This window comes from Simochromis diagramma, unplaced genomic scaffold (assembly GCF_900408965.1).
Source record: "Simochromis diagramma unplaced genomic scaffold, fSimDia1.1 OVJJ01000361.1, whole genome shotgun sequence".
Classification (NCBI taxonomy): Eukaryota; Metazoa; Chordata; class Actinopteri; order Cichliformes; family Cichlidae; genus Simochromis; species Simochromis diagramma.
The window spans coordinates 12,854,735-12,878,029 of record NW_024386860.1 but is presented as its reverse complement, the minus strand read 5'-3'; the positions used below and the strand labels follow the sequence as shown (position 1 = coordinate 12,878,029).

Genomic DNA, 23,295 nt, shown 5'->3' with positions numbered 1-23,295 from the left:
AAATATACCCAGACATTAAAAATGCAAAGACCCAATCAAATGTGCCATATGTGATAAGTCACTAGTCTCTAGGTAGCTAAAAACACAGGAAGTAGACAATGTTATGTAATTTCAGGATGTTATGAACTCCTTTACCCTAGTTTCACAATCTGCTTGTTGAATTCAGTTATTGTGCACCAGCTCTTTGCAGATAATTTGCTACAGATGCACCTAGAAGTGCGGATGCAGCTGAGCACTTAGTGTGAGGAAGGTGCTGCTGCAGCCTCAAATTTCTAGGAAATGCAGCCATTGTGCTGCATTTGGGTTGTGGTGTGACTGTATAAAGGCTAACAAATGTGTAGGTGTCAACTTTACTGCACAGGCCTAAATAAGCAGCATTAGAGCTAACGAGCATAGATTTAACCAACTTCCTGCTTTTGTGAATTTCCTTTTTAAGCAAAGAGTGTGAAAAGGCCAAACTATGTAAATTAAATATCTTTAATTGATCTGTACAGGGTTGTAGCTTACAGCTGGATCATAGACTGCTTTCTGTTCAAGCACATAGCCTCAGCCTCCCCCCACCCCAACTGTTCTTAGTCCTTGTTCAGCTTTTCAACAGATTCAAAATTTCCAGAATCCTTTTACAGTCAAAAGTCCATGTTGTTGGTCTTGTCTCCTAGTGCAGTTCCAGCATTTTCATAATCAGGAAGTACTGCCACACTTATGCAAATCCACCTCCTCCAGCACTCTCTTGACTTCAGATATCCTCAAAAGATTGTAGAAGATCTTAATGGATTTTGGAAACTGGAATCATGCAGGTTTCGCTTCCTAGTTTTGATCTGGGTCATTCTTACAAACCACTGCCACCAAAGCATTATACAACAAAATATAGTGAGTAAACAATCATTAAAAAAAGACTAGCAAAAAAGGAAAAAAAATGTCTTTTTCCTTTTTATTATGACATCTTTTAGCAAAAATAGACCTCTGAATTAAATAATGTATTTCTGAAACATTTTTTCCTTTTGTCCATTCCACCTCCCGAAAGCGGTTTGAAAAGGTGTCCAATGGGGAAGGAAAAAAAAAAAAAAAAAAAAAAAAAAAGGAGGTTGCTCAGTGTCCAACAAATTCACCTGATCAACAGGGCCAGTGTTGCCCCAATACCAGCAAATCCAGCAAAGGCCATGAGTGTGTGCCTGACTATCGACTCAGGGTCTGCTACTCGAAAGAACTCCACAAAGCCATCCTGGAAAGGAGAAAGAAAGATTGGGTAAGAAAGAGGCAGATTATGTTCACTGGGCACAAGATACTTTCTGGGACAATAAAAGGAAGTTATGCAGTTATTTTTCCAAATCATGTCACTACTCACCCATGCATTGTTTTTGACAATCCAGTCTCGCTGTTCAGACAGCAGGTATGCAGAAATCTCTTGGCTCACTAGCGCCACGCAGTTGTCCCTGCCCTTTTCCTTCAGGTGCTGAGAGACCACTGCCCCGAAGGCCATAAAGCTGACAATACGACCCCAGTTGGTCGTGTGGTCTCCAAAGAGGCTCTTCGCTACAGCACCGACAAATGACATATCCTCGTCTCTTTCATCCAATGACAATTTATTAATCATTCCTGCGAAAAGAAAATTAGACTAGATCAGAAAATCGAAGTCACTTATTTTAAGTCGAAGTTTAGTGAAATGTGTAAATTCTATTTTAGTATATTAGCAGTTTGGTCTCGGTTTAAAAATTGCAAGCTTGTGGTGACTTGAAGCAGTTAAAAGGCAGCCTGTGAGTGAAGCAGACAAACGCTCTGAAAGGTCTTTGTGCAAAATCCGCACAGACTGGTTTCAACTTACCGTTGTAAGCGTATCTGTGCTTTTCTAATACGTCCGCAACAACTCTTTTCATCGTCTTTAGTGCTTTGGTTTCTTTTCGTTGAGGCTGAGAAAGTCCAGTAAAGTCACCCAAAAAACTGTGAATAAGGAGTTTCGTTTCTCTCTCCAGCTGCTCGTCGGATTCACTGTCCGAATGAAACTCCGGGGTGCTCGGCAACGAACCGTCTTCCTCCCGGTCCCGGATAGCTTTTGTTTTATACCCGTTTGTTGAGGTTACCTCGAGGTTGTCCGGCCGTTTGGGGGTACCATTGGACACAATCCCGTTGCTAGAGTCTTTAGAGGAGCCTGTGGCGTTCTGCGGAGAGGAATTTCCCGATCCGTAGTGCATTGGTCCCTCCAGGACTCCATTTTGAGGAATAAGATATTCCATTAAGGTGCACTGGTTCCTTTTCAACATCATATAGTTGGCCATCTTGTTAACTTCAAACGAACACCAAACTGTTACACGAAAAATACTTCGACAAGAAAATCGGCGTTAGGCTATATTTGACAAAAAGCTAGCTTCTTGCCTAACGCTTCATCTCTGGCATTTTCTCTCGAGCGGAAGTAACGCACTGAAAACCGTTGAGTCCGCCTTTTTATAGTACTCACTGACTCACTGACGCACGACTGACGTAGGCGTAGAAAAATTTCCAGTTTAAACCGTTGTCATTGGCATTGTCATAAACACTCCCAAAATTAATTCTAAAAATTCATAATAACAATACAACTGAAAACACGCACAGAGGTTATAATTAAAACTCTGTTGTTATGTCCTCATTATTAATTATTTTCCTACGCTTGGCAACATAACAACAAAAATAATAATAATGATAAAGCAAAGTAAAATATTTTAAACTCAAAGCAAAACACAATTTAATTTAACTAATAATAATAAAGTAGTTTAAGACTTTATGGTTAAAATATAATGTTAAAATTATAGTGTATTGGATTATCTTCTGACAGATGTGTTGCACTGTAGAGGGACATTCACCTAGGTAGGAAGTGACACCATTACACTCCTTTGATATCACTCCAACACTAATCTTCCAATAAAGGAGTATAGGAAACCATCATCTTAAATCTCCGAGCTCCATAACGTGCCATTGATTTACAACAACCCTATCCTCACATAAGCAGAAGTGCATTTGATCTATGACAGAATGCCAATGTTGACACATTTCCTTAAGTTAAAGAACTGTCTTTGCTTTGCCAATGTCAAAATATATCCTAATTAGTAGCTTTCATCACCGTTCATGTTATATGCTGGTATAACAGAAATACCTAGAATTTTCCATCCTGGCTCGTCTCTCACACCTGCATGATTATGCCTCCCCCTAGTGGTAAATGAAAGCTTGCGCCTCCTATGCGTTTGTGTGTCTGAGAATGCTTCTTCCCTCTTCTGTTTTTTTTTTAAACCCAGAACATTCCGGGTTTTGCGCCTCATCCCGAGATTTCTTCTGTTGACCATGCAAGAAATCTTAGGATTCAATCAGCAGCTAATTCATCTGTTTAACATGTAACAAGGATGAACAACTGAACTCATAAAACAAAACCCCACAAAAGCACCTTATTAATGTAAAAGTTTATTTCAAATACTGACAAAAATCCTCTCACCTACTTCCACACAACTTAAACATTCCAAGTACCCTTGTACTTCTGAAGTCTTAAAATCATTCCTGTATTCTCCAGTCATCCTGTTTATCATGTAAACCCTTTTTTTTTCTTGGAAGCAAGGGTGCATCTGATTTCCCTGCAGTCTTGGGCCAGGATGAAATATACTAATTATGCATTAAGAGAACACAAGAAAAAAAATATTACTTGCAAAACAAGAAAACAGATAAGGTAAAAGCAGCACAAAAGTACTTCAGAGCACACAGCCTGTTAATTATTTTATACATTCTGGCACATATTTATCATAGCTGAACAAGAGACACCCTGTGTGTTGGGTATGAAACATACCCAGCTATTTCCTCTTGTTGCACTGCTCCTTGCAAAGCCAAACAAGTAGCATTCAAGAACATCTCTCCACTGTTGTTTCATAACATCACAGCATATTAACCTTTTCTTTATTTAACCTGGGCTTACTTCTTGAAGCAGAAAGAATGTAGGCTTTTTAAACACAACATAATAGTCTGTTCTTATCAAAGTGACAAAGCAGTTCAGAATTTTAAGATCTGGCTAGACCACACATTTGTTCCAAACCAACGATGCATTTATACATACATTTTTTGGAATCTGCACTTAAGTTGAAGTTTAACATAGTTAACATGTAACCAGTTTTTGCCACAGGAGCTTTATGACTCTTAAAGTGAGATGCTTAAAGAGTCAGACTGGCAGAATCAAGAGGACAGATGTTCTTTACAGGGTATGCTCTCTTAGATTTGTCATTGACTGAATCAGCAGCATTTACACATATTTCCATTTGATACAGATTCACATAGCCTCTGCGATACAATAAGATACAGCAGAAGTAGTGTTAAACAGAAAGGAGAGAGGAACCATTGAATCAGAAATAGCTTGGGCTATGAAAGAGTGGAACGCAAGTGGGAAACAACAAAAATAATTTCCTGTTTAAGTCTATTTACAACAGCTGGAACAGAGAAAAGCAGTGCATTCATACACCACCACAACAACAAGCATATATGCACAAGTCAGTCCTCTTTCACCCACTGCAACTTTGACACATTTTAAAGTCTCATTGAAAAATAAGTGAGGTCGAGAACGTGATGGTGCATGCACCCTGTTACCTAGCCTACGTGGTGGAGTGTGCGTTTGTGAAGGTTCCCTGAAGCAGTAATTTACACTGATTCTCAGTGAGTGCCGGCATCCAGTTCAGGTTCTTGACTGTGCGAAGGACGCACATTCAAAGTCTAGAGATTTAGCGATCGTTCCATTGACCTGTTTCAGAAGCTGAATCACGATAACAGGTGGGATTACCCCCTCACCATGTGTTATAAAATCTCTCTCTGCTTCGCAAGTGTTGGCGCTCCTGCAGATATGCCCTGTTCCACTTTAAGCCCGTGATGATGCGTTATAGAGCTGCACTTATCAGGTTGCCTGTCGTTTACCCTCTAACACCCCTGAGATCAAACATCCATATGAGTAGTGTGAGCTTTGGAGAGAATAAACTTCTACGACGTGCTGGTAGTAATGTAGGGCAATACACCAGCTGAGATTTTAGTGAAGTAGTTGAACTTTTTTTAAACTAAGGTTAGTGTTTCATTATGTGAACTGCAGTGAAAGGAGGTCAGCTGTTAAGGGAACCACTATGACATACTGTTCATTCTTAAGTATTAAAACATTCTCTTACATGAAATTAGAAATCACTGTCAGAATTCGTTTTTTTTTTCATAGTCAACCCTTAAATACTAAAAAAAATTTACTTTACATATGGCCCTGAAAGACACAAGTATGACTGCAACGACTCTGGGTACTTTTTGTCATCTCAATGAGACTTTTGTGGCTGGATACAAAACCTTTAGAAGTGTTTGCATCAGTGCTTCAAAAATAGCCAGAAAGATATGTGGAAGCCACATCACTCCTTACATCTCTAGCCAGATCAGTGTGGGCTCAAAGCTGCCTCATCACATTGCAATGTAAGCAGGATGATTGGATAGTAACAGTCACATTGAAAAGACAAGTGTATCCACAGCCTCTGGGCTTGCAATGTGGAATTCGGCTCAGTTGTTAAAGCAAAGAATATCCAAGCCAGAAATCCTAGGGTGTAATCCCAACTGAGTTGATTTAGCACTACCATTTCTCTCAGGCATGCTAGCCGGTTCAGTCCTTAAAGCGCTAAGCTTATCACGAGTTACGTGCTTGTTTGAGTATTATTTACAGAAGCATATACACTATGCAGGGTGCTTCCCCCCCAACAAATCTTTTAGGCTCATAGTTAGCACATATCTTGATGCATCTCAACAGCAACCACACAAAGGCTGAGCTCATAGGCTGGCAGGGTTCCCAGCCTTTAAAAATAATACCAGGATATACTCAACTGGCTCCCACCCTGGGCAGCAAACAGGAGCGTGTGTACATGGATTGTCAGAATAGCATAAAGCAAAGCAAGTAAAGAAGTGTGACTGTGGACATTTCAGGACTTTAGGTGGTTGTTTTGATCACTTACTAAGCAGCTGCTCCACTCCTGTTACAAAAGCATGTTAATTTTCTTTTTTTTTTTGTTACATATTACAAACATGCAGCCATGTTTTTTTAAATGAGAGAAACAGGAGCAAAAGGTGTAGGAAATAAAAGCAACAGAAGCACACAGACAGAGAAAAAAGTGTTTCAAATCCCTGCCTGGATGAGCTGCAGCAGTTGTCGTCAGATTATATTTGACTGAAGTGACTGAAGGGGTGAGATGCAAGGAAACTTCCACTCATTTCCCAATAGGGTGTTAGTGAATGCCAAGTATCCCTTAAGCTGCCCCTCACAGATTTGGTAAGCAAGCAATTATTCACATATATCTTCCAAACCCTCCCGCTGAAGCTAGCTACCAGCATAGAAAGGGAAGATGAAGCTCAAAGAACACATTGTGATCATGGTTCCTAACTCCCGTACACACATTATTTTGGTGTCATTCAGGATGCAAAAATGAAAAAAAAAAAATACTATACAGAATACAAAGTGCATTAACTCATCCCATCCAACCCCTGCCCGATGACACACACACCTACTGTAATGCATCTTGGAACACTGAAAACCAAGATATAAGGGAGGCGGTAGCACAGAGTGCACAGAGGGGGCAGAGCTGTGCGTTGTGGGAAGGCAGAGAAGGCTGTGACCTTGTGGGCCGCCTAAACCTCCGTCCCTCCCATCCCGCCCCACCCACATATAAGCAAATGGAGTTTTAACTTATACAACTCTGCCCGATTTGTTAAAGCCAGTGGTGCCTGGGGATGTAAAAGGAAGAGAGGGGAGTGGATGGACATATTGGGGACACAGGTGAAGTGGAGGAGGGATGCTTGCTGGGAATCCCGGGGGGGAAGGGGGGGAGGGTGCTTCTTGAATGACGAAGGCTAGCCAGCTAGCTTGCTGGTCACCAAGGAGGACTTCCTCTGGGGTAGATCTTGTGGCGTGGGAATGTGGTCACCAGTTACCAGATTCTTGTCAGGCCCTGCCACAGGAAGCTGTTTGTTCTTCATCTTGGCCTTGGCCATGTTGTAGTCACCCGAATCAAAGTACTTTTGCTGCGTGAAAAGAGAGAGCAGAGGTGCTACAAAGTTTAACGACATGCTAAATACTGAGAACAGTGCTTACATATTTGTACAAAGGGTTATTGCTGATTGCACTAGTGCTATAGAAAACTTTCCAAATGTATTCCTGTGTAACAGATGGAGGAAAATTCATACTCATCTTTAGCAGCCTGAGTTTAACTAACATATGCTGAACACCACAATCATACCCATAAACCAGAACAGCTTTAAAAACAGGTTTTGTGTGTGCCTAATAAAATTTGAAACGATGCTAACTGAATGTAGCTTTAAGACCCAGCCGCATCATCTTCTACCTCCTTCCAAATTGCCTTTTATAAAATGAGGATACAGTCACCATATAAGCTGTAATCATTATAAAGCATGCTTTGCATTTCCTTCTTTAATATTGTTACTTACTATAAATTTAACAGTGTTCAGTTTAACAGCTAAAGAGAACTAGAACCAGCACAATAACAAATATGTCGATAGTGCTCACACATCAGAGAAGATACCACAGGGGTAATGCTATTCTCTTTAATCAAATCACATGCTTATGTTTCAACATTTAAAAAATTTAAGTATGAGATTACCTACCTCCTCAGTCTCTGATAGTGTTTATTATCTTATGATAAAACGCTTTTCCCTCTGAATGTCTTGGCTACTCCTACTCCTACCCAGTGATTTAGCATGTTTCCCAGAATGACTTTCAACAACCTCTAGAGGTGGAAGCATATAGAGCATGTGTAGGTGGAGAGAGACATACAATTTTAAATCCGGGAAAAGTGAGATTGGAGTTAAAGTTTCCTTTGGGTGCTCTGTTCTGCAGTTCAAAATACAAATTAAAGTTACTCTGTCACACAAGCTGTACTGCACGTGCTATCAATCTAGCAGCTTTGTATTCCAGTCTATTGAGGATGGAGAAATTATTTTTCTCTTCGTTTCAATTAATTTACCCTTGTAGCACTGATGAATGCTCAATGGTGGTTCTAGGTAGAGCCTTGATTCTTTGGTTTCTAAGGTGAGCATAAACTTTATCAGTTAGGTTTTTAGATCGCTGATATCGTTATTAAAAATTAAAGATATGTTCACTGCAATTACATTCAAATTGTTCGTTGTTCAATAATAGTAACAGCAGCTTGACAATACCAAAACAACAGCTATCCTTTTTCAATTTTATGTGGGGTGCAGGTGTTTAATGACTTGTTTTCTGAGAAGCTCTCATTAACGCACAGTCCTGTTTTTCCACTGCTGTTGCGGCTGCTTCTGTCTCTGATCGCATCATAGGCAAACTATAGTAACTCACTCCTTTTTGTAGTCTCTTCATCAGGAAGTCTGACCCACCGGGTCTCTGGCCCAGACCAGGATATTTGGCCTTCAGCTTTGCCTCTTCTGCTTTAACTGGGTTTGCATTTTTCTCTTGAGAGTCCTGTAGAGACAAAAAAAAAGGTTTAACCCTCTTGTTTTGCAGAAAAACAGGGATCCTTTAAAATGTTGGTGGATGCAGCTTCAGAAAAGTTCACAACTAGAACAGCTGGTCATGTGATAGCCACTCACTTCTGGCCACCCTGCAATTCTACAACTACAAGTTTACTGTGGAGCACAGGACCAGTACATTAAAAACACCTAAAAGTACTGCTGTGAAAGGGATTCAAAAGCATGACAGTGACTAGCGGAAACTTTATATACTCCATGATAGCATGAGTCACAGCATGACTGTCCTCCTCTTACAGTCTCTCATAACACCATAATGCCTGAGAGGAAACTTGGTACGACCAGGGACCTTAAGAACGAATGCTGAATGATTTTAGAAGCTTATGATAGTAACAAACAACTAAAGCTCTATTGGAAAGTTGTGTTGCTAAAGATCTTGTGACCAAAATATTGTTTATGCATATATTAAAAATAAAACTAGAATGTATAAAGCTGAAATCTCAAAATTACTATAAAACTAAACGCTGTAACAGTCCATTATTTATAGTAACTGAATTCTGCAACTTTCCATTTTTTAAACAAGACACAAAATCTATGCTATTAATTGCTAAATCCTATTGTGATCTTGTGCTCAACTGTGTTTCTGGTAATAGTAACTACTATGTTATGTAGTCATACATTTAGAGAAAATCTGAAAATTTGGGTCAAGAAATAACAACATGACCGGGCGGTCCAAACAATGCTAGGCTTAGATTGCTGAAGCCTACAGTGGGAATTCTGAAACAATGGAAGGGCTTGTGCTGATGCCTCTGCCGAATACTAGTAAAACTAGTCAGACATTGTCATTCAAGTACCCGACAGGTAGATACTGAAGCTACTAATCTGGGGCACCACCCTGTGCACACAGCAGGAGTCAAGCGCTTGACTCCATGTTAAAACTATTTCAGAAAACAGGCTAGTGCAAGACTATAATGGACAAACTCCAAAGGGCATTTAGACATTCCTTATAAACACACCTCAAGTGAGCTGCACAGCATAGACCTACTTCCACTATAGAGACAAGATAGGGCACTCAGCCTATAAAGCTTGCTGGGGCAGGGATAAAATGTGACCCAGGACACAGAAGCCGATGAACAGATTCCCTTGGGGGGGTGGGGGTGGAGGAGGTGTTGCACAGAGTGTGCTGATTCACTTGGGTCCATGAAGAGAAATTTATGAGGTACTATATTTGGTTTTGATGCAGGGAAACTGCAGATTCCAACACAGTCTTTGTGTACACAGTGGAACTGGCATATGTATAACTAAATATTCCCCTCAGGAAGGACTGTCTTTTTTTGTTCACTTAAAGCAACAGACAGGGTTAAAAGTCCTGTTTATAAGGTTTGCTTAAACTACTGGAAAAGCTTAAATGCACAGGCTGTGTCGCCATACGAAGAGACGAAATATTAAAACAATATTTCCTTTTGTGGCATCAGCTTAATTCACACAGAATCTCAGTAACAAAAACTCATGATTCAAATTGAGTTATGACAATATCAACAGTCATAAAGCAACATCTGTCACTGCAATACAAACAATTTCTATTCCCTTCAACTTTATGATTAGTAGGGCATGAACAGTAATGCACAGTTATAAACAGAAATCAACAAGTTTGCTAAGCAAAGTCTGAATTTTTAACTTCCTACCTTGTAAAGGCTGGGCAACGTTTAGTTTCCACTTTTCATTATTTTTCTCGTATTGAGTAACGCAATTTAGATATGTGAATAATAAAAACAAAGTTAAAAGTACTTAAAATGAGAAAACTAGACTTTACATTATAACCTTTGCTTTATAGTGTTAGGACTGAACATCTTTCTTGTAAAGATAATAGATACTGACATTAATGTTAGCATCCACCACGGGTGTTTTTCTTGTTATTTCTGCCCCACTGTTGGTACAGTGTAAATAAACTTAACGAGTGTCAACACTAATCTAACACATACTGACATAAGAATGTTTGGCAAACCCTCGATCCTAATAATGGACTACATGGCATCGCTGCTGTGCTTATGGCATAGTATGGAAATGCGGAAGCACTGCAGCTGGTTGTCACAGTCAGTGCAAGACCACCAGGAATCCAGAAACTGCTAGCCATTCAGGAAAGACAGTTTTCTATTCGACTTTAGCGCAGTTATCTTTACTTACTCAGTGTGCACTGAGTGAAATTACCCAGTCATACCTTTATCTGGAGACCGCAGGCCACACATTTAGTGTGTAAACCCCCCCTCGGGTACAGACCAATGAGGCCTGAGCTGCTGTGGACTCGCCAGCCAATGACACCAAGCAAGGGACAAAACAAAGTGACACACAAGCAAGGTGCTTCTATGCTATGGCAGCTACAACTAAACCACTTCCATTATACAGAGCATCTCGTATCGGCTGTACGCCTCTTCCAGGTCTTCCCCGGTGCATTGGTGCAGCGCTAAGCATACTGCAAACACTTATGCTAACTGATGCTAGCCACTGCTTAGTTAGCATGCTCTGAGGTTAGCTAACAACATCAAGATAGCAGGCAGAAACCCACCTGTTTTTCGTCCTCGTAGTCCACCTGAGTATCCGAGTCCAGGTTTTCTGACGACATTTTGTGAGTGTGGAGGACACGCAGGTGTCTCGTCGGTTGCTGGACCAACTCAAAGAGATGATTATTCAAGGTACCGTTTTGTGTACCTGTACTGGATCTAATCCTGCTTTTCTGAACACGACTGCTCTCCAACAAAAATGGCGTAACGACATATGACATCACCGTTAGGGCCGGCGTTTCCTTGTAACTAACAAATACAGTAACCAATAGAAGTGGAGTAATAGCCCACACGAAGCCAATAAGATTACGTTGAATGTGTCCCGGCTGTGATTGACAACCGGTTGGCCAATGAAATTACAAAGTGAAGACGGAGGCGATGCGGGGGCCGCGCTGCATCAACACAAATCACCACAAAAAACATATTTGGGGTAAAACGTTAGTTTTCAGTTAACGTTTGACATATCAAATCAAAATTATAACAATAAAAAAACAAAACAAAAAGCGGTAGACAAAAGGCTCTGAAGCCCTCTTTGTTTTTAGTTTTTATCTCCCTACTCTGTGATTGGCTCCCTGGTGGTGAACCTGTTGCTGCCATTGATTTCTACAGGTTGCTGCCCGTTAAACATTTAGCGGGAACCTTTATAATAGCTAACACCAAAAGGTTAGCTTTTATTTCCTAGTTCCCCAGAACGACTGTACCGTGTGTTTCTGGTTATTGTTCCCATGTAATTACAAGAGCATAATCTATAGAATAACTTCACGGTAGGTCAAAGTAGTGTGCTAGAGACAAGTTAAGTAGAGGGCTACATCAGCTAGAAACTAGAAGGTCAGCTAGCTAGTTGCGATTTACAGTAAGTACAGTTTTCTGAGTAGACTCCTATCTGTCCTCAAATTTTCTCTCTTTGCTTTGCTTTTTTTTTTTTTTTAATTTTGTTGTTATTTTTCACCAAAGGTATGGCGTGTGCACAGCAAGTGAGAACATCACAGGTAAAATACATTACTCATATGATTTTATTGTGATGTAATCCTGCAAACACTAAGTTGCTTAGCTAGCAGGCAGTTTCCTTTTTTTCTTTTTTTTTTCCAACGGCAGTTTTTAGTTTTGTAAAAAGTAGTTATTGTATTAACAATGGATCACTATTAGTGCAAGAGCCAAGGCGTCAACATTATTGAAATAATGTGGAATCACCTTTAGTGGGAATGGAACAAAAGGAAGCCAACATCCAAAGCAGAGCTTTGAATGTCCTTCAAGAAGTGATTCATTCATGTATGGTTTTACTGCAGTGGCAGTGTGTTTTGGATTATTGTTATGCTGAAAGATAAGATAACTCGTTATTGTCATTGCACAGTCATACATAGTACAGTAGTACAATGAAATTGGAAAACTGTCCTACGTCGGCACTACATATAGCACAACACAACACGGTATGACACATCACAACGCAACACAAACACAACACAGTATATTAACTTAGTAATAAAAAAGAAGAAGAAGAAGTGTATGTGTATTGCACACTGTTATTATTGCAACTTGTTATAAATATAAATATTATTATTGTTATTGTTTTTACCGTTGTTACCTCCCCCCCAAAAAAGTCCAGGGAGGTAGCCAATCAGGTCAGCTATTTGCATTGATTAGGGCTATTGCCCTCTTGTAAAAGCTGTCCTTGAGTCTGTGTGCTGTGGTGCAGCTGGAGAACCATACAACGATGCAATATGTCAGCACACTTTCAATGGAGCAGCAGTAGAAGACAGTCATCAGCTCCTTCTTCAGGTCCATTTTTCTGAGGATTCTCAGAAAAATGAAGCTGTTGTCAATCAGATGCTTTCCAGCTGCTACTGCATGGTGGATCAAATCTAATGTTACTTTTTTTGCATTCATAATTACACTTTTGACAAGCTATCCAGCATCACTGACCCCAATCCATAACAGAGCCTCCACTGTGTTTTACGGATGGCTGTAGACACTCAGTGCTGTACCTCTCTCCTGACCTCTGTACATATTAATGTTGATTTGCAACAAAATTTTCATATTTGGATTTAGGGCTGGGCGATATATCGAATTTTTTTTTAAAAATATCGATATTGAGGAATTTATACGAGATATAAGATGTGACCATATCCTTTATATCGATATATACGTTATAATTATAGTTGTGGAGCCACAAGTTTGCCTCTCTTTCGTCCACTTTTGTCTTTACGCAACGTTACTCCGCCTCGCCTCTCCTTCACTGAACACAACTCCCCCTCCTCCCTCATAGCTTCACCTGCAGGCAGCGACAAGATGAACACGGCAAATCTCCGTTAACGAGTTACTGCGCATTGCTCCGTGCGTGGGGCTGGACGGCGTCAACGTGCTAACGAGCTAACCACGCTAACGCCATGCAGCCCACTGGGCTGCACAGCCTAAAATCCTTTCATTTTCTCAAAAGTTGACAGCGCGCCTTATGTATGAATTCTGGTTGTGCTTGATGACCGCGAACCGATTTTATGTGGAACACGGCGCTCAGCAATCTGTCAAAAAATGTTTTAGTACGACTTTGGTGAGCTACGGAGCTGCACCGCTTGATGGACTGTCGGAGCGGCTACCGAGGAGCCTCGCGTAGTAATACGCACTGTGCTTCAATGTAATATTACCGTATTGTGTGTGTGTATAAGGACCATAAATGGCACCTGAAGCGGATTTCAAACTCCAGGCTGTCAGTCATGCAGTAGAAGTTGAGAACAGAGCAGCTGTGAAATCTGCCTATGTTATTATGCTCAACGTCTTTTAGTTTACATTTTGACTGCACAATTGTGAGCTTTTTGTTATGGACAAAAACAACATAATTTTCTTTTATTTATGGAGCATTATTTTTAATAAATGCTCATAATTTATTTTTGAGTAGTTTTTTTCATGTACATCTATGCTTTATGTTAATAAAAGTGCCTGTGTGACATCTGGGACACAGCTTTGACTAACTCTCTTTTTGTTCTTACTTTATGGCTTTAAAAAAATATCGAGATATATATCTTATATCGCCATCCAGCTAAAAAATATCGAGATATGAATTTTGGGTCATATCGCCCAGCCCTATTTGGATTAATTATTTCATTTGAACTGTTATCACTAATCTTCAGTCCAATTCTTTTGTAATGTGGCATACCTCAGCCTTTTCTTGCTATTTCAGTCCGTAAGAATGGCTTCTTAAAAGCCACTATTCTAGTGAGACTATTTCTGATGAGACTTAAGACTTTTAAAGGACATGGTACAAATACTGAAAGCCAATAAAACTGCTGTAGATAGTTTTTTAGTTTTTTAAGATTTTAGTGAAGACTGCTGACGAACTGACCGGAGTCTTCACTAAAATCTTCAACCTTTCCTTGTCATCAAACACCGTCCCGCCCTGCCTCAAAACCTCCACCATCATCCCCATCGCCAAGAAGACAGCTGTGGCCAGCCCAAATGACTACAGGCCTGTTGCACTTACGCCTGTAGTGATGAAGTGCTTTGAGAGACTGGTCTGTCAGCACATCAGGGCCGGTCTGCCTCCCACTCTGGACCCCCACCAATTTGCCTACAGGACAAATCGATCCACCGAGGACGCTATCACCATAGCGCTCCACACTGCGCTGAGTCACCTGGAGCACCGAGGAAGCTATGTGAGAATGCTCTTCCTGGACTTTAGCTCAGCATTCAATCATATCATCCCGGAGATCCTGGTCCAGAAACTGTCTCACCTGGGACTCTCCACCCCCATCTGCCTCTGGATCAAGGACTTCCTGACAAATAGACCACAGTCTGTCAGACTCGGCCCCCACCGGTCCAGCACCATCACACTCAGCACCGGGTCTCCACAAGGATGTGTTTTGAGTCCCCTCCTGTTTACGCTCTACACATCCGACTGCTTCCCTACCCATCTCTCAAACACCATCATAAAGTTCGCGGATGACACCACAGTGGTTGGACTCATCTCAAGGGGGGATGAGTCGGACTACAGAGATGAGGTCAACAGACTGACTGAGTGGTGTTCAGTTAACAACCTCCAACTGAACACCACGAAAACTAAAGAACTTATCTTGGACTTCAGGAAGGGCAGAGCAGACCCGGCCCCACTCTACATCCACGGGAACTGTGTGGAGAGGGTACACTCCATGAGGTTTCTGGGCGTGCACATCTCTGATGACCTCTCCTGGACTGCAAATACTACGGCGGTGGTTAAAAAGGCCCAGCAGCATCTCCACTTTCTGAGAGTGCTCAGGAGGAACAACCTGGAGGAGAGGCTGCTGGTGACATTTTACAGAGCCACCATAGAGAGCATCCTAACATACGGCATAACATCATGGTATGCAGGGTGCTCAGCTGCGAACAGGAAAGTACTGCAGAGGGTCATCAACACAGCCCAGAAGATCACTGGCTGCTCTCTGCCCAGCCTGGAGGTCATTGCAAACTCTCGGTACCTCAGCAGAGCTGGCAATATCATCAAGGACTACTCTCACCCCAGCAATCAACTGTTTGAACTATTACCGTCAGGCTGACGGTACAGGTCACATAAAACCAGGACAAACAGATTCAGGGATAGCTTCTTTCCCAGAGCTATCACCGTAGTAAATAAGCACAAAAACAATTGAACCTATTCCATACCGTCACTGTCATTATATTATGCTGCTATTCATACTGTCATTATATTAATGCTGCTATCCTGTATATATTGTACATACTATTGTTTGAGTACTTACGATTGTTTTTTTTGTACTTTTTATATTTTATATTATATTTATTATTGAAACTTGCACCAAGGGAGTGGCACTCCAATTTCGTTGTACTCTGTACAATGACAATAAAGGCTATTCTATTCTATTTTTAAGGCTTACCACCTTTGTCCATCACTTTTCCAGTTTTCTAAGATTTCATTGTAAGAACACACGGCACACTATGCTGAGATATGAGATATACTAACAGTAGAGTCACTTGGTTTGTGATAAAAGTATTGTTTGTCATGCATGTTTCATAAGTAATTATTTAAGTTGCATCATGGGTGAAATAACATCAGTGCTTTTTTTCCAAATATCAACAGACTTACACAGAAACAAATTGTGGCACTAATATTGAGGTCCACAAAGATTAGAAAAATTCTGTTTGTGTATGTATTAAACAAGGTGCTATAGCTGAAACGCAGCTGTTGGAGGGCAGGATTTCTAATAATTGTGTTACCTGTCATGACTAAGCAGTGCTGAGTCTGATTAATTTGTTTCACTCATACAGAGCACTCAGCTGTTTCCTAATCAGATTGCCTCGGAGCAGCAGTCATTGGTTGTTATGAAGAAGCTTCTGGCCATTGCAGTATCTGGCATCACATACCTCAGGGGCATTTTCCCGGGGAAAGCCTACGGGAGAAAATATGTGGAAGGTTAGATTACATATGAACCTAATTTGACTGTACATCCTATTAGCTTTCAAGTTCACTTACCTGGAAAAAGTTCCATAGAACATTCACGCGTTCTATTTTTTCTTTTTAGATCAGCAAGTGATGATCCTCAGAGAGGAGCACAGCTGTCCTGGTGCCACTCAGATTCTTCAGTGGTAAATTACAGCAGCTTGACATTTGCTAGCAAGAGCTGTTTATTAGGGTCACTAAAGCCAAATAGACACCATCTTGTGGAGTCATATCAACTGCTCCATTTTGATGTACCAGTTTTGATTTTGTCTTCCAGTGTTATCCCTTTGACAAAATCTGTTCGTAGACAAACCCCTACAGAGGTACTTTATGATAGTTCTCGTTTTAGTAGGTGTCACCAGAACTATGTTTTACCATAGGTAGACAAACAGACAAGGTAAAAATAAGACCATCATATCTTTTGTGGTTGGTCAAAAATTGAACTTGATTGAACTTGGTGATGTTGAAATGATATTCTTGATCTGTTTTCATCAAGAAGATATTTACATGCAGTGAACAAATATAATCTAATTAGTGCAATAGACAATTATGCTTCATAAATAAAACGTTCTAGCTCTTAGGGTCATGGAAAATGAGATGAGAAGTATATTGTTATGTTACACTCAACAGTTTCAACAGTGTAACAGTGTAAATAAGGGACAGGTTGTTGAAGAAATTAGTTTTTTTTAAATTTCTTTTAAATTTACATTACAATTAAATTAATGCCAGTTTGTTCATCAAGAAATAATTTCAGTGGCTCCTTGTTCTTGTTTTATTTTTTGTGCTTTACAATTTTAATTATTATTTTTTCTATGGATCATAATTGTTTTTAATTTCCACCAGGATGCAAGGATGTTTTGATGCCATCGAAAAAAAATACGTAAGTCACATTTGACCTTTATCAGTCAGAAGATTTGTAATGTACACCTAAGTTAGGGGAGATTTTAAAAAATAAATTGTAATTTCCACTTTTTTTTGTATCAGAGCAACTAATGCAGTCAAAATGTTGTTTTTTCTTCCTCACCAGCTTCGGACAGTCATTATATCTGTGAGTATTTTGCTAATACTTGAATGTGTGTTCTTGAATAATGACTCTTTGTATTAAAACCAGTTAGGGTCAGCCTGGAAAAGTAGGTGTATCTAACACATGAGCAACTAAATGTCGGAAGAGCTGTAATGTTTTAGATAATTTAGTCTTATATTCTATGCGGTACTGATGTTTGTCCATTTGGCCTTATTTTTTAGATTTATACCGACCCAGAGAACCCACAGGTAAATATCAGGTTATCTTTTTGCAATATTCACTGTTTAACAATTTGAAGGCTGCTCCAGTCTACAGCCTGCATGCCTAAGTATCTATGGGCAAGATACTGAACCCAAGGTTGCTGTCCCATGTGTTCATTGGGGTATGAATGTGTGTGACCGTTAGATGGAAAGAAACTGGTTGTAGAAAAAAGTTCTTGTATTATTGGGTGAATGAGGCACTTTGAGTAGAGTAGAAAAGTGATATATAAGAAGTGGTCCATTTTCCTTTTACTGTCTCCATAGTGATTACCTATAACATCTGGCATGTCGTCTTTTTCAGAAAGTGACCGAGTTTTACCACTTTAGGATCCAGTACTCTGCAGCAGGGGCACACATGGATTTTGAAAGGTGAGGTGTGTTTATGCTTACAGATTACACTCACGTATGAGAAAGTAACTTGAGTTTCTGTTTTAATTGTTACCTAGTCAATCTTTGAATTTGCCTGTCTTTCTTCGGGCCAGAAGTTGCTTGAAAGTTGGAGAAAAGAAGTGAGGAGCTTAAAGAGTTTTATGTATGAGTAAAACTTAAACCCAAGGTGATATGTCTGTTATTGTGTCAATAAATCGAAGCCTTGAAAGAATGATTACTATATCATTGTATCATTGTATCAGCACTGGGCTACAACTGAATTAAAGGGTGGAGCTCTTAACATCTCTCCAGCTGCATCATCTTTGAAATGTGACTTCAGAGTGACTGGCTTATGTTAGACCACCCCAGGAAACTATATATACTTTACCTGCCAGTGTAATGATTGTCTGGCAGAGCAGCTGAAGTAGCGGGCCCTTTTATGCTCATTTTTCTTCTTGCTTGACTTTCTTGATCAGCAATAACAACATCAAAGTCTCATCAATGTCATGTGGAAACACCAGGAAAGCCATCATCCTGCTGGTGAGGAAGCTCTACACTGTGATGCAGTACCTGGGCCCTCTGCCAGAAAATGTCTACCTCAACATGAAGCTGGCTTACTATGACGATGGTAACACTCACATCAAAATTAATGATTTCTGCAGCATTAATTATATAGAACCCACATTTTTTAAGGCTTTGAACATTTTTATTATTATTTTTTTATTAATTCATTATACCAATCACAATAAAGACTCTTAAATCCAGTGTTTTAAGTGGTGCTGCTTGATGTCTCATACGTGCCCCAGCTTTGATCTTTTTTGGCAGTTATTCAACAATGGTGATGTGCTTTTCTGTTTTTTGAAAAGTAGACAAAAAGAGATGAAGGTCTGGGTTTAGATGATTCATACGCAGGAAAAACAGCAAATTTTTCAGTGTGGTGTTACGATTTGCATATTTTCCTCAAATGGTGTCCAAGTGAATATTAACATATTAACAACAGTTCATTAACTTTTTTGGTTTTTTTACTGCCACTAAGTTTCTACACATACTCACACATTATATTAAATATATCTATTCAGCTAATGTAAGTATCTGATCACACAATAACAGTGAGAAACCCAGCCCATGCGCCAGACAGCAGTTGAGAGTACCCAGCCCTCTTGGAGTCACTGGATGGGGTGCTGGAGAGTGCTCCATCCAGAAACTTCATTGTTTCGCAGAGAGACTGTAACACTCATATGGGCAATAACAATGTGACTTGGAGGAACTGCCTGCCCTGACTTTGAATGTGGCATGGTCATTGGTTCAAAACAGGCTGGTCTGCGTATTTGAAAAAGCTGCTGATTTTCCCTTTCACTGTTGCTTCACTCTGTGTTTGCTTTTTTATTTTCCAGTTACTCCTCAGGCATACCAACCACCCGGCTTTAGGGAGGCTGACTGTGACACTATGGAGTTTGAACAGGAACCTGTCAAACTGACCATGGGGGAGGTGGTCAGCCCCTACCATACCTTAAAGTTTGACATGGCAACAGAAAGACACAGGCTAGAGCAGGTTAATTGAGAGAACTGTAAGATAAAGGGATAGAAAGTGATAAAAGACATTAAAAGGCATATAAAGGTTTTTGTCTTTCTTTTTCGTGAGGTTTATGTTAAATGTGCAGCTTTTTCACATTAGCCCTTCTGAGAGCTCAATAAGGCATATTCTTTAATTATTCAGGTGGAGGAAAAGTGGGTCTTGAAGATAGATGAAGAAGATGCCATCACCCAGGTCAGTGGACAAATACTTGGTTTTTTTAGCCCATTAAGTGATTTATGTTGTTTACAGTATTATTTATCCTGCGTAATAGCACATTATCATTTTAGACACAATAGTCTTTACAATGGCCAAAAAAGCATTGCTAAATGTGTTTTATTTACATAACCCTGGTAAATCAACATGATGTGTATAACTCGTTGTCATTTTTATAGCAGATTTTACAAATTTTCCTGCTTTTTTTCCTCGAAAATGTGCTCTACATATTCATTTTATGTTAGAATGAAGTATGTTCTTGAGATCATTGTCCAATGCACTGAAGTAGTAGCTTCACTACTAACATACAAAGTGGGAAGTACCTAAATGATGCAAAAACCAGTGAGTCAGTGTCAGCATTTTGTCATTGTGGTAAGTTTTGACATTTTCCAGTCATGATGTTCAGTAAAGCTGTTGTAACCCTATAGAGTGAAGACCCTAAATGTGTGGAGGAGGCTCAAAAGGAGAACCGCAATCCTGGAGAACACTGGTAAAAATCTGTAAACATAAAACAGTCTAAAACAAAGCAATAACTGAAAGTCTCCCATCTTATTTTGTTAAACTTATTTTCAGGATGTCTCAGTTAATAAACTGAAAAATCTTAAACTGAAAGATGTAGAATAAATATTATTGCTAGACTCTGTTAGTAGTCTTGACTAAATATGATAATAATAACTCAAGCTGAACTAAAACAATCTTAAGGTATTTGTGTTTTATGAATTCTAGAGGTGCAGGTGAGCTGTCATGAGGAGATCAATACTTGTGAGGAAGTCACAGAGGTATGTGTGACTCACTGATGATGCTCAACACATTGTGAACAGGTGACATTTAAAAATATATGACGACTTGACCATTAAAATGCACTATATCTGTTACATATGCCTGTGGTTTGTAGCTTTGTTGTTGTTTGTTGCATCGACTCAAAATATAAAAGCCAAACCAAAGAAAAACTTCTTTTGAGAAGTTATAGGAGAAATTATAATATTTTGTATCTGAGCATTCTGAATATTGATATTCTAGCGTTTTTTGGGAGCTGAAACTGAAAAAGTGTTTCAAGAACTGTTTTGTAAAATTGACTGGTTAACTGATGTGGAGGTTTATGGCGAGGTGAGGCTTATCCCCTAATGTTTCCATGACAGATAGAAAAAATAAAAATAAAGATCTGGATTTGATTCCAAATGTTGATCTTGTAGCTGTTCATCGAAACTCTTACTATGAGGTCCAAAGAGATACAAGTTAAGGAAACCATTTATGAGACTCAATAAAAGAAATGAAACAGTTAATGCATTATTTTTGTGAATCCTTGAGTTAAAGCTGAAAGTCTGCACTATTTACAAAAAAACAGTGTTATTATCCAGAAATGTGGGGGGTTAACTTTGCCTTCCAGAGCTCTAAATGCTAATACTAAAAAGTTAAGGACCTCTAATCTGTTCAAAACGCAAAAATGCTGACGGCAGCCGAGTGCCTCAAGTGTACTTAATGATCACTGGCTTTAAGGATCATCTCTCCTCTGTCAGATGGACACTCTGGTGAAGAAGACTTCTTATATGGAGGTGGGGACGAAAAGGACCAGGAGTGGAAGGATCATCAAGCCAACTATGGTCAGTCTAACATTTAAAACCTATTAGCTACAGGTCCTCGCCTCACTCTATTACAGCTTGACAACCCCCTCCACACTAAAACACTTTGTAACTGTGCAGAAATTGAAATTGTACTTATGAAGCTCTCTAGAGTTTGTAACATTTTGAACAGTGGAAGACTAGTTGCCTTTTTTAAGGCAGCAATTACTATATTATCATGTAAACCTGATGTCTTAATCAGGCACATCTTCTTTGGAAATATATAATAGATATGGGCCCAATAAGGTCATCTCTGCTCATTTAGGATGTAATGGTCTTCAAGCACAAAAAGTAAGCACAAAATCAGGCATGAAAATGATCATGTAGCTGCTTAAGTAGCATTGCTAACATCTTCTGTAATTCTGTAATAATGAAAACTCTTTTTATTATACAGACTTTTGTAGATTTTGCAAGGTTGGAAAAGTAAAGTGTGTTTCTCTACGTTTGTCAGCAGGAGACAAACCTAAGCATGCATGGGCAACAAACAGACTCTAGTTAAATAAATGAAAATAATTTGGTAGTTTATCCAAAACTACTACCTGTTGTCAAAAGAAATGTAAATGTGGGTGGAAACATGTCCTCACATGACCTATCACTCGGTTCGTAAAAACACGATTTGATTTGTTTGATAATACTGCAGTATTCGTGCATAACCAAGATGTGTTCTGCAGATTTAGGATTAATTTCGAAGTGGAAAATGCGTAGGAACCGTTTGTTTCACAGATGAGTCAACACTGGTCGCTTTGGTTTCTCAGAGTGGGATGGTGCCTGTCAGTAGACACATAAAGCCGTGCTTTACTAAATGTCAAATGCATGTTTCTTCTGCTGTTTTCAGGCTTCTCAGTTTCCCACCAGTCAGGAAACGCCGTCCACCGACTTGCCTACGAAGAAACGTAAGTTTAGCGAGCCTAAAGAACGCTACTGACATCACAGCCTACTGTTAATCCAGCAGTGATGTTTTTTCTTTTTTGAATTTCGATTTTGATCACAAGTTCCACAGTTTGATTTTTAGAACGTGTTACTGACTTTTTTTGGCGATGTTTCAGAAACATTTTGAGGTTGTGCCATTACTGTCCGATGGTTAGGTTTGTTGTTTGAATGACATAGTGATCTGAAATACATTGTTAAATGATGTTCATCAGTAATGTTGGAATACTTATGCCCAAAACAGTGTTTGTTACTTTTTAATGGTTGTTTGTTTTATTGTAACCACTATATATGGCCTATGTATAAATCAGTTTGCAAACTTTAATTAAATAGAAAGAGGGCATCAAAGTGTAACCTGTGTTTTCAACTTGTTAGTGGAAAGGAGGACAAGGTACTACAAATTTAGCTGTAAATTATAAAAATGAGTTTTTACACGTAGATATTTTTTGCTGTATTTCTAAGTTTGTGCATTTATTTGCTCCATAGTGTAAGGGTTTATACATTTTCCACTGGAGTGACAGAGCTCCAGTTTAATGAAATATGCAGCACTACCTGCTGTGTCAATATCTTATGAATAAAATAGGGCATTTTAATTTTTTCAGATGATACATTTTTCATTATTAGGTGTCATAAAAACGCTGTGGTCATTTCTTGATTTGGGAAAAGATGATGTACTCAACCACTAAAGCTTAAGCACTGAACACTTTCAACCCATCTCTGAAAGAATGTTTAAAAAAACCCTGCCTGCCTCTTGGAAAAACAAAACCTCAGTCTTTGAATAGACCCTGAAATGCCACCATTTGCATGCGAGGTGCCTTAAATGAAGCTGTTAAGTGAAAGTGGATTATATCTGTACACAGT

General features: G+C 39.5%; 3 protein-coding genes across 3 annotated transcripts; 1 reads left to right on the top strand and 2 right to left on the bottom strand.

Annotated features, from left to right (window-relative positions):
* Positions 1-338: 338 nt before the first annotated feature.
* Positions 339-2,426, bottom strand: mcl1b (MCL1 apoptosis regulator, BCL2 family member b). Its single transcript, XM_040030628.1, has 3 exons — positions 1,823-2,426; positions 1,346-1,596; positions 339-1,222 (listed from the first exon to the last, which is right to left on the bottom strand). The coding sequence occupies exons 1-3, from the start codon at positions 2,271-2,273 to the stop codon at positions 1,106-1,108; spliced, it is 819 nt and encodes a 272-aa protein (XP_039886562.1). The 5' UTR covers positions 2,274-2,426; the 3' UTR covers positions 339-1,105.
* Positions 2,427-3,408: 982 nt separating this feature from the next.
* Positions 3,409-11,206, bottom strand: ensab (endosulfine alpha b). The gene is made up of 3 exons (XM_040030630.1): positions 11,033-11,206; positions 8,342-8,464; positions 3,409-7,032 (listed from the first exon to the last, which is right to left on the bottom strand). The coding sequence occupies exons 1-3, from the start codon at positions 11,087-11,089 to the stop codon at positions 6,862-6,864; spliced, it is 351 nt and encodes a 116-aa protein (XP_039886564.1). The 5' UTR covers positions 11,090-11,206; the 3' UTR covers positions 3,409-6,861.
* Positions 11,207-11,364: 158 nt separating this feature from the next.
* hormad1 (HORMA domain containing 1) lies at positions 11,365-22,457 on the top strand. The gene is made up of 16 exons (XM_040031046.1): positions 11,365-11,880; positions 11,982-12,016; positions 16,275-16,419; positions 16,529-16,592; positions 17,290-17,326; positions 17,474-17,494; positions 17,692-17,718; positions 18,032-18,099; positions 18,576-18,727; positions 19,494-19,651; positions 19,817-19,867; positions 20,317-20,378; positions 20,429-20,444; positions 20,617-20,667; positions 21,406-21,489; positions 22,343-22,457. Exons 2-16 carry the CDS (start codon positions 11,984-11,986, stop codon positions 22,430-22,432), a joined length of 1,059 nt encoding a protein of 352 aa, XP_039886980.1. The 5' UTR covers positions 11,365-11,880; positions 11,982-11,983; the 3' UTR covers positions 22,433-22,457.
* The last annotated feature ends 838 nt before the right edge of the window (positions 22,458-23,295 follow it).